Genomic DNA, 11,413 nt, shown 5'->3' with positions numbered 1-11,413 from the left:
CGTCTCGGTCGCCATTTCCGGGCCCCTGTCTCTGCTCTCCCAATGTGCAGTTCTTGGCAAGAAGAGTCCGATAGGCTTAGCTTTGGCCATATGGACCAACGCCCTATGGCCAGTGGTACAGAGCCCAACCCGGGGGATGGATTGTTTTGGAAACGGGGTTCACTGTGAGCCAATAGGCTTTCTAGTTAGAAAGCTGTACTGATAACAGACATGAAAGGAGAAGGGGAGAGACTGAGGGGAACCAGGGAGGAAGGTAGGGCTAAGGTGGAGGAGGCACAATGGGGTGGGGGGGGGCTTCTGTCAAGGGATTACTCTGCTGGCCATGATACCCACCAGCCTGGAGCCTGCTGCTGAGGCCAGGGGGGCTGAGCAGTCCCCTTGGCAACCACAGGGGGCCTCGGGAGAGGTGTGGCTCTGCTCATGATTTCAGAGAACGGGTCTGCAGGCTGGGTACCAGTGGCTCACACCTGTAATCGTAGCGATTCAAGAGGCTGAGATCTCAGGATGGCAGCGCAAAGCCAGCTGCAAGACTTACCTCCAGAAAACCGAAGTGGAGCTGTGGCTCAAGTGCTGAAACACTAACCTTGAGCAAAAAAGCTCGGGGACAGCACCCAAACCCTGAATCCAAGCCCCAGGACTGGCACATAACGGGCAGTGTGTGTGTGTGTGTGTGTGTGTGTGTGTGTGTGTGTGTGTGTGCGTGCACACGCCGATCTCTCCATAGCTCAGCATGCTCGCTGAAGGTAGGGTGTTAGGGGTTCTATGTGGGAAAGACCCCTTCCAATTGGGTTTCAGGACTGGACAGGGCTGCCTGTGCACGAAGGCTCCAACGTTGGGAGCTGTCCAGTGGAGTTCCAGATTGATGGTGTCATGAGTCTGGAAGGTGAACAGGAAAGACTGGAAGATAACTCTGTGTGGGAATCTTGCGTGGGTCCCATACAGATGAAGCAAGGTTGGATCTGCGTGTTGACTTTGAGACATCCTGTATTGGCAGGATCGAGGGTTCATATCTGGAATAATAATAGGGATAATAAAGTAGAAGATTGGTCCCTCAGTCTGTGGGTTATGAAGGCCAGATATCTATCTGTCTGTCTGTCTGTCTGTCTGTCTGTCTGTCTCTCTCTCTCTCTCTCTCTCTTTCCAGTGCCAATCCTGGGGCTTGACCTCAAGGCCTGGGCACTGTCCCTGAACTTTTCCTGTTCAAGGCCAGCAGCGCTCTCCCACTCGAATCACAGCTCCACTTCCAGTTTTCTGATGGTTCATTGGAGATAAGAGTCTCATGGACTTTTCTGCCTGGGCCGGCTTTGAACCATGATCCTCAGATCTCAGTCTCCTGAGTAGCTAGGATGACAGGCGTGAGCCACATGTGCCTGGCACTGTCAGTTTTCATGTCTCACACACTAAGGGAACAGCATTACTATTCCACACCCCCTTTCTCAGGACGCCTGGGACAAAGGGCTTTTAGGGTGGCTCTGAGGAGTCTCATAGCCATGCGATGTCATGGTGAGCTTTTCTCTTGCCTTCCAGCAGGGGGCGCTCCTGGCGGGACTCACTTGATCAGGACATCCCAAGTCAGGGTGGACATGAATAGGTCTCACCTTTGGAACCGGGCATTGCAGAGCAGAGGAAGGGGTTGGGGGCCAGAGGTCAGAATTGCCAGTGCCCTTCCGGTTCTTTCGGTTGCAGCATGTCCCCTATGGGCCTCCAGGTGCTGGCTTGCTCATGATCCGCAGCTAGCCCGCCTTGGGAGGGAACGGGGGCAGTAAGCCGGCAGCCAGCCAGCCGCCACAAATAAGGAAGCAAGCAAGCCGGCCTCGTCTTTGCCGGCATGCAGACTCCAGCGAGGCCGGAAATCTGCGGGCAGGTCGAATATGGCCCATGGGGGGGGGGGAGAGGCAAAGTGCAGAGCAAGAAACAGGGTACAAAGGAGTTGAGAGTGCTGCAGGGAAAATGGTGGCTGGGCGTGTATGGGGCAAATTCTGCAATCAGCAACCAAAGGGCTGGAGGGCCAGAGGATTCCTGCCATTTATTTTATTTTTATTTTACTCTACACACACACACACACACACACACACACACACGGGTCCAGAGCCTTGAACTTGAACTCAAGACCCGGGCTTTTGTTCTCAAGGCTACTGTTCTAACACTGTGAGCCACAGTACGGTTTCCATATTTTTAGTAGTTAGTTGGAGATAAGAGTCCCACAGTCTTTCCTGCCCAGGCTTGTTTCGAACCTCCAACTCTCAGATCTCAGCCTCCTGAGCAGCTGGCGTGAGTCACCAGCACCTGGCCTCGTTAATACTTGTATAAAATTATAGCCATGCAAGATGACCAAGCCGGGGCTTGACATTGATACATCCCATAGTATGCCCGTCGGACTCCAATCTCGCCTCTTGTTTCTGTGCATTTAGTTCTCTGCAGTTTTGTTACGTGTACAGTCAGTCAACTTTTGTATTTTAGAGTATTTGTTTTCCAACTCCTTTAACTTAAAAAAAACATTGTGCTCCTCCCTATTTCACAAATCTGAATATTGATCTTGGGGTGGGATGGGGCGGGTAAGGAGAGGGGGGGGGTGGGGTGGGAGTTGGGCATCTGGAAATGTGTGGGTGGTTTTGGGGTGTCACCAGGTTGGGGACAGGCGACAGAGAAGCTAGAATATCATGTGCAGTCAATACCAACTTCCTTGTCCCAAGCGTGGCCTGTAACCCGGGTGGAGGGAGAAGGAGGACCGGCCGGCCCGTGCTCCCAGGCGGACCGTGAAGCTGTTCTTTCCACCAGGTTTGCGCTCTTGCCCGCCAGGCCTCTGGGACGGACTGGGGACTGGGGTGTGTTATTACGGCCACCTTGGTGATGCCCTCGAGGCGGGGTGCAGTCGGGGCCGGGCTGGGCGTCGTATCTCCTGAGACATGAGTCACGGTGTGACTCATGCTGTCAGAGAGGCACCCGAGGGAATGTGTTTTTCCTGCGAGCTACTGTGGGGCGCTGGTGGCTCAGTCCTCCCCGGATCTCCTAGGGAGCCGCACAGCGCCTTCAACGGGAAGGGAAAGGCTTCTTCGTGTGCTTAAGAAACATCATGCCAGAGTCAGGCATGGTCTGCCTTCAGAACGCAATATAATTCTTATGCCAAGCTTAATACAGTTCTTTATACTATGCTTTTTGGGGGGCCACTCCTGGGGCTTGGACTCAGGGCCTGAGCACTGTCCCTGGCTTCCGTTTGCTCAAGGCTAGCACTCTACCACTTGAGCCACAGCGCCACTTCTGGCCTTTTCTGTTTTATGTGGTACTGAAGAATCGAACCCAGGGCTTCATGCATGCTAGGCAAGCACTCTACCACTAAGCCACATTCCAAGCCCTAATATACTTTTAATTGTTTTGGATTTACAGAAAAGATAGTATGGAGAGGTCCTGCATTATTAACATTCTAAATCAGTGTGGCATGGTGGCCTTGGTACCAAGATATTATTATTAAGGTAAAGCTCATATTTATTCAGACGTCCTTAGTTGTACTGAATGTCCTCGTCTCACAGGGTCTGTAGTGGTTCTGTCTCCAACAGCTTTCCAAATACTGATGTCCCCTTTGCCAGCTAGAGCTTCTGCCTCCACCTGCCATTGTACTCATGTTCACGCCACTGGCTCTCATCTCGACAGTGATGGCATCTGGAGCCCCTGAGTTTCTTTTGATTCCCCCGATGGTGGGGCTTGAACTCCAGCCACAGTGTGACTTCCAGTGTTTAACTGGAGGTAAGAGTCTCACAGACTTTCCTGCCTGGGCTGGCTTTGAACTGCCATACTCAGATCTCAGCCTTCTGAGTAGTGGGATGACAGGCCTGAGCCAGGAGGGCTCTACCCACCCATGCCTACACACCTAGAACAAACTCATCTTCCTCACCTCTAGGTGTTCTTGCTTAGCAGTGCTATTCCCTCCCACCCCCCCCCCCGCCTCTCAGGAACACCTGTCAGGTCTTCTCTCCTCTGTCATCTCCATCTCCATTGCCCCCATTTTTGCTGCCCATCCAGCATTGCCTGCAGCCGTCCAATCCCCTTTTAATGCCCTCCCTGCGTTCCAGTCTTCCCCCCCTGTACCAGTGTCTGCCGAGACACACAAGGAGATTCCTGCTTTGGTGGTTCCTGGCCCCCATGCCCATGGGGAGAAGTCCTTGCTAGTGGTCCTGGGGCTTGGACTCAGGGCCTGAGCACTGTCCCTGGCTTCTTTTTGCTCAAGGCTAGCACTCTACCACTTGAGCCACAGCGCCACTTCTGGCCATTTTCTGCATATGTGGTGCTGGGGAATTGAACCTAGGGCCTCATGCATATGAGACAAGCACTCTTGCCACTAGGCCATATCCCCAGCCCCTTCCCTTGCCTTTGTATCCGAATGCCCAAACGGCCGATCACACTGCTCCCCTGATGTAGTGAACTCGTTCTTCCCCTGCACAGCTCCATTTTTTTTTCTTCCTCCATCAGGGGTGCAGAACTTCGGGCCTATGGGCTGTATAGAACACGATAGGACAGACACGTAATGCTTCTGGTTGGCTGCTGGTGGCCTGTCTGCTGGCACTGATAATTTCGTATGGCCCATACTCAGGTTTTAAATATCCCTTGGCAGAGAAATAGGTTCTTTATCTCTAATTGCACTCGGGTGCAATATATATATATATATATATATATTTGTATTACATATGTATACATATTTGCTTATATACATGTGTATGTATACACACACATACACACACAGAGGAAAAGACTGTAGCACCCGAGCCACACCTCAGCCTCTGAGAGAAAAGCCCCCATCTGTGGGGAGGCAGCTACTTTTGGTGTCTGAATTAGTTCCGACAGTTGCCTGTACCATCACGGACAAGGTGGCTTACGCAATGGGAACCTACTGCAAAGCTGAGGTCAAGGTGTAGGTGCGGCCTGAGGCCTCTCCTCTTGGTGTGTAGACTGTGTGGTCTTCTCCTTGTGTCTTCACCGAGTCCCGGGCTCTGTGTTTGTGTCCTAATCTCCTTAATAGGACACCAGTCAGACTGGATTAAGGACTACCCTAAAGACCTTATCTTAAGGTACTGTCGTGTGAAAGACTTTACGTCCATGTACAGTTGCGTTCTGAGGGCCCCGGGGGCTGGATTTCAACACAGAGAGTGGACTCACTTCGGGCCACTTTCTACCTATGAACTCCCATAGGCTCCTGCTTCCCGCAGCAGCACCGGGGACTGAGGAATCACCTGCTTTGGGCTCAGACCCTGCGTCTGTGGCAAATGCCGCCTCTGTGGGGTATGGCTGAGGGCCAGCGTCCCTGCTTCGGTGTCCAGCGCGTGCCTGCTGCTCTGTGCTGGGGCGGTCGCTGTCCTTGGGTGTTGGCACTGTCCTGCAATGGAAGCATTTGGCACTTGTGTGATCTAGAGGGCTAGCTGTCAAGCCACGTGCGGCTCCCGAGCTTGTGGATGTGGCTAGTGTGACGGAGGAACTGAAAATTAATCTTCATCCCTTGGGACTTTAATGTGCGGAGCCCCACGTGGCTAGTGGCTACAGTACAGGGCAGAGCCGCTGGGGGCTCTCAGGGCTTTCTTAGGTCTGTCCCACAGTACTCCTGTGTTAGGCCTTGTCCTCCTGGCTGCTAGGACCATTCTTCCAGCCTCCTTGTCTGTGTGCCCAGTGCTGTCCTGGGGGCTCTGGGGGTGATGGAGAGCAGGAGGGACTGAGTCTCTCTTCCCTTTGAAGGTGTGACTGGCAGCAGCAGGGCACACGGACAGCATTTCCCTCTGGGTGGCACTCTCCTCCGTCTCCACCTGGGTAGCCCCAAAGTCCTCCAAGCCCAACGACCCCCCGTCCTCCAGCTGACTGCCTCCCGTGGGCTGGAGAAGCAGTCTCAGCGGGGCCCTGCTGGCCACACCGCACCTGTCCATCGCTCAGCCCCACTGGGTACTTCACGGTGGCCCCTCACCCCAGGAGTGTTCCAAACCTTGGAACGTGGGCCCAGCTTGCTAGAGCCAGCAGCACCTAGGTTTAATCCCCCCCCCCCCCCACTCCAGGGCTTCCTGTGGCTCCCAGGCCTGGGAAGGAAAGGTCAGCTGCGGATCTGGTCCAAGGAGCTGACTCTGACCTTTCCAACCCCAGGCTCCCTATCTGTATGCCATCTGCAACCCGAGCTCCTGTTTCCTTTCTTTCCTGCCCCCAGGGCCTTTGCACAGATCTGCTTGTAGCTAGGTTCCTTCCTTATCCTTGAGGAACGAGTCCTGTCATTCATTCTCCACCTGTCCTCAAACCCAGGCCCGAGCCCGGCTTGCAGCGTGCCACAGCCTCAAGCCTCCTCTCCCAGTTGCTAACGGGGTCCCCAGCTTCCCCGGGGGGGTCACTTGTATTCTGAGGGGAGGGACTTAAAAAATAAAAAAAGAGGGCACACGGGACACGGAGAGATGAGACACGAGGTGTTCCAGAAACCAAGAACGACCCGCGGTGAGGGACGGGCGGGGTGGGCTGGCGCCGCGCCACCTGCAGCCTCTCGCCGGCCGACAGGGGGAGCGCGAGGGCCTCCCAGACCCCGCCCCGGCCTCGCCCCGGCCCCGCCCCACGCCGGGCCTCGCCCCGCCCCGGCCCCGCCCCCGCCCGGCCCCGCCCCTTCCCCGCCCCGCCTCCCTCCCCCCACTCCCCCCCCCCACCCGCGGCGCGCGCGCTGGCCGGGCAGCATGGCGGCGGCGGCGGGCGCCCCTCCGCCGGGTCCGCTGCAGCCTCCACCGCCGCCGCCGCCTGAGGAGTCGTCGGACAGCGAGCCCGAGGCCGAGCCGGGCTCCCCGCAGAAGCTCATCCGCAAGGTGTCCACGTCGGGCCAGATTCGCCAGAAGGTGAGCCCGGCGCGCGCCCCTCGCCGCGGGCTCCGCCGAGGCCCGGGGCCCTGCCGGAGCGGCCGCTCAGGCCCGGCCCGGCCCGGCCCGGCCCGGGGTCCCGCGGGCGCTGCCGTCCGGGGCGGAGCGCGCCCCGCCGCGGCAGCGGGCCGGAGCCCGGGCCGTGCGCGCCTTTCCCCGGGCCGGGTCGGGTCGGGCCGGGCCGGGCCGGCGCGGGAGCGGGAACGGGGGCGCAGGTGGGCGCCCCGCGGGGCTGGGGCTGGGGCCGCGCCCGGCCGGGGCCGGAGGAGACGGAGGCCCGGAGGCTGGGGTCGCGCGCGGCTCGCCCCGCCGCGGGACGGGGGTGGGGGTGGGGGGGACCCCGGGGTCTGCGCGTTTCCCCGCGGGGGGCCGGCACCTCCCCCGTGGACTCACCTGTGACGCCCGCGGAAGTCGGGTCGGCTCCGGGGCAGGGGACGTATGTGTGTGTGGGGGGTCTTCCCCTGGCCTCCGGTGCCCGCGGCCGGGCCTCCCTTGCCCGGGGCGGCCGGGACCGCGCACCGGGCCGGGCACCAACTCTCGGCGGAGCCCTCGGGACGCCCGCGGGGGCCGGAGGGCAGCCGGACGCGCTCCCCGCCAGCCCCTCGCACCCTTTGTGTCCCCCGCCCCGCGCGCGCGGCTCCTGGCGACCCCTGCTCGTGTTCCTCGCTCCCAGCGAGCCTCGCCTCGCCCCGTCCCGTCCGCAGGGCTTCCTCGGGCAGGTGGCGGCTGGACAGGTGGCCGAGAGCAGATCGGATCTGCCCGGCAGCCCTTGGCAGTTCCGGCCGGCACAGGTTCTCTCCCACCCCGCTGCTGCAGTGCGCTTCTCCTCCGGGGCCAGTTACTGGTGTCCCTTTACCCCGGGAGCCATTTCTTGCTTTATCCCGGGACGAGGGACGCTCAGGCGGCTCATGAATGTTCCAGATAGGTTCGTGGGGAAGGGCTCCAGGGATTTGGCAGATGTGAGTACCGAATGCCTCTCAGCGATTCCAGGTAGAGCCGCGGCACATGTGGGGATGCGGGAGCACGTGAGCATAACGGTTCTTTCGTGGCCCTGGCTTGGGGCTAGCTTTGGATTTCACATTGCGCTCATTTTTCTCTGCGAGCCAGTGAGTAGGGTAAGTTCCCCGTCATCCTGGGTTTCTGGCATTAGAAACTGAAGTGGAGAGGCTCCGTGACTTCGCCAGTGTCTCCCAGGGTGGGGTGGGGTGGGGTGGTTTTGAACCGCGGTGACCATCCGATGTGGGAAGCTTGTTTCCCCCATCGAGAGGTTTTCGGTCAAGGAAAGGCGACACCTGTCTGCCTGGCCGCTGCGATCTAGAAAGTGCTGCGGAAGTGTAGAGGATGGATGGACGGGTGAGCTGCCCCGGGAGGTAGGGACGAAGAAGACCCCATCGGAGGTGGGGTCCTGAGTGGATAGCCCTTGCGGGTTTGGAGGAGAGTGGGTGGCGTTCCCCATATTTGATCACCCTCAGGAGTGGTCAGTGGGTCAGTGGGATTTGGAAGAGGCTGCAAGGTAGACCAGGGCTGGTCTGTTAGAAAGGTTGGCTCTTTGGCCTTGGGCAAGGGAGCACACCGGGGAATTTTCCAAGCATGGAGTGATGATCAGTTCAGGACGCTCTCCAAGGAGCCTTAGATGGTTCTGATAGGAGTGCCTGCTCTTGATGTTTGGTCCCTCAGGGCAGGGTTCTGCCTGGTGTGGGCCAGGTAGTACCTGGTGCAGGATAGAACTGGTCTTCTGACTGACTTGTGTGATCATGGTGGGAGAGATGCATCTCAACATGAGTTCAGAATTTTGTTCTTTAGGAGGTTGTTTTTCTTTTTACCCTCCCCCCCCAAAAAAAAAAACAATAGCAATACCAGCTGTTCTGGTTGAGGGGGAGTGATGGGTACAATGTTAAAAATACACCCAGAGGACTTGCTTTTCTGAATAGTCACATCTGCTGTACAGATAGCTTAAGGCTGACTTCCTTCTGGGTTGCCTGCGATTTTCAGAATGTAGGAAATGTGAGGGTTGTGTGCAATAGCTCCCTTCTGTAGCAAAGAGGCCATTCACAAAATTCCTCTGGTATATGTGGTATGTAATAGAAATACCCAGATGGTATGGGGTATCATTCTGGGTGGAAAAAGAAACGGAACCCGCTTTCAGTATTTAACCAGAGGGAATTTAACGCAGGGCAGGGGGCACAGGTGCCGGAGAACTGAGAATGCAAGCTGCAGCCAGTGAGGCAACCCGGAGATGAAGCAGCACACAGGAAACCGCCGCGCCGCTGAGCCCAGGGACACAGGGAGGAGACCCACAAGTCACTGCAGGGCCGGCGAGTGGAACCGGGACCCAGAGGCCCATCTGGCCCGGCCTTGGAAGCTACAGCTGCTCCCTGGGAACCCTAGCCCGCAGGGGTCACTTCCTTGGCAGTCTGGGATAATGCACAAGAAGGAAGAATGGATCTGAGGACCAGAGCTGTATGTATGTCAGGTTTCACAGTATTAGTCCAGTGCAAGCTCAGTCTGTCTCAGGGGAGGAAAAAAGAAATCTTTTTTTTCCCTTTTTGCTGGTTGAACTCAGGGCCCAGGTGCATTTTCATTCAAGACTGGCACTCAACCGCTTGAGCCAAAGCTCTGCTTACAGCTTTTTGCGGGTTAGTTAAACACAAGCGTTTCATAGAGCTTCCTGCTGGGGCTGGCTTCGTACCCTGGTCTTCAGATCTCACTCAGGCTCCTGAGTAGCTGTTGTTACTGGCGTGAACCTGCGTCTAGCTAAAAGCAATCTTTCGATAGTGGTCCTCAAATTTTAATGTGCAAGTATGTCTCCTGGGAATCTTGTTAAAGTTCTGATTCTGGTTGTGGAGGCCCGGATGGGGTCTTAGTATGTGCATTTCCCACAAGCCCCAGGCGATGCTGGTGTTGCGGTCCAATGAACCCACTTTGAGGAGCGAGACCTTGAGATATCCATGTAGAGAACATGAAGCTCCAAAGCTCCAAATATCTCTAGGTTATGCAGTGCTTCTGTGTTCTTAAAACTGTCCTCTAATCTGTGTGTGTGTGTGTGTGTGCGCGCGCGCGCCAGTCCTGAGGCTTGAATTCAGGGCCTGAGCACTGTCCCTGAACTTCTTTTGCTCAAGGCTAGCACTCTACCACTTGAGCCACAGTACCACTTCTGGCTCTTTCTATATATGTGGTGCTGAGCAATCGAACCCAGGGCTTCATGGATATGAGACAAGCACTTTACCACCTGGCCATATTCCCAGCCTTTGGTGTAGTTTTGAATTTTTTTTTTTTTTTTTGGTCAATAGTGGGGCTTGAATTCTGGGCCTGGGCGCTGTCCCTGAGCTCTTCAGCTCAAGGCTAGCACTCTACCACTTGAGCCACAGCGCCACTTCTTGTAGTTTTGAATTGGTTATTTTTTGGTTTAGCATGTCATGTGTGTCTGTTATTTTTATGTGTTTGAGCCCTTTTTTTTTTGTTTGTTTATTTGTTTTATTTTTATTGCCATGGCATGGACTCAGGGCCTGAGCACTGTCCCTGGCTTCTTTTTGCTCAAGGCTAGCACTCTGCCTCTTGAGCCACAGCGCCACTTCCGGCTTTTTTCTATATATGTGGTGCTGAGGAATCGAACCCAGGGCCTCATGTATATGAGACGACCACTTTACCACCTGGCCATATTCCCAGCCTTTGGTGTAGTTTTGAATTGGTTATTTTTTGGTTTAGCATGTCATGTGTGTCTGTTATTTTCATGAGTTTGAGCCCTTTTTTTTTTTGTTCCTGTCTTGGGGCTTGAACTCAGGGCTGTTGCTTTACTGCTTGAGCCATAGCCCTACTTTCTTGGCCTTTTTGGTGCTTGCTCAGAGATAGTCTCATGGACGTTACTTCCTGAGCTGCCTTCCAGCGGGTGATCTTCACATCTCAGCCTCATGGTAAGTAGCTAGGACTGCAGGTATAAGCTACAGGCACCCTGCCCACATGTTTGTACTCTCTGGAGTTGAAACTGCATGGGTTCATTCCTGTGTCCTGACCACAGGACTCTAATGACTCTAGGACCACATAGCTAGTGAGGAAAAGGGAAAGGGCTGATATTCTGACCAGGTAACTCAACGAATTGAGTAAGGAAGAGTGTAATTCTTTGAAGCTATCAGTTAAGCTAGAGTTTAATTTATGTTTGTAAAACATTTATGAACATAGAAGTAGAGATGACTGAGAAATGCTTGTATTCTTTATTTCATTTTAAGTCACTTTTCCCATTGTGAAATGAAGACTAATTGAAATGAGGTAAAAAGTTGAATGTATTTTTTGCTCTTGTTCATATGGGACATGAACTCAGGACCTTAAGTTGGTTGGCCTTGCTTGTTCAGCTGATGTTCTCTTTACTACTTGGGCCACACTCTAGTCCGGCTTTTATTTGCTTGTTATTTCTTTCTTTCTTTTAATTTTTTTCAATACTGGAGTTGGAACTCAGGGCCTTGTCCTTACTAGGCAAGCACACTGTTACTGGAGTTATATGCCCTTTTTGGAGATAAAGTAGCACGGACTTTTCTGTTTCCACTTTTAACCTAAATCCT

At 55.2% G+C, this 11,413-nt stretch overlaps 1 protein-coding gene across 2 annotated transcripts in view; it reads left to right on the top strand.

Annotated features, from left to right (window-relative positions):
* Positions 1–6,678: 6,678 nt before the first annotated feature.
* Dgkd (diacylglycerol kinase delta) overlaps positions 6,679–11,413 on the top strand; it is an 85,970-nt gene continuing 81,235 nt past the window's right edge. For both annotated transcript variants that reach the window (XM_048344478.1, XM_048344477.1), the window contains exon 1: positions 6,679–6,839. In XM_048344478.1, the coding sequence (XP_048200435.1) occupies positions 6,684–6,839 (156 nt within the window). In that variant the 5' untranslated portion in view covers positions 6,679–6,683. The remainder of the gene's footprint in view (positions 6,840–11,413) is intronic.

This window comes from Perognathus longimembris, chromosome 4 (assembly GCF_023159225.1).
Source record: "Perognathus longimembris pacificus isolate PPM17 chromosome 4, ASM2315922v1, whole genome shotgun sequence".
Classification (NCBI taxonomy): Eukaryota; Metazoa; Chordata; class Mammalia; order Rodentia; family Heteromyidae; genus Perognathus; species Perognathus longimembris.
This window is presented reverse-complemented; position numbering and strand designations above follow the sequence as displayed.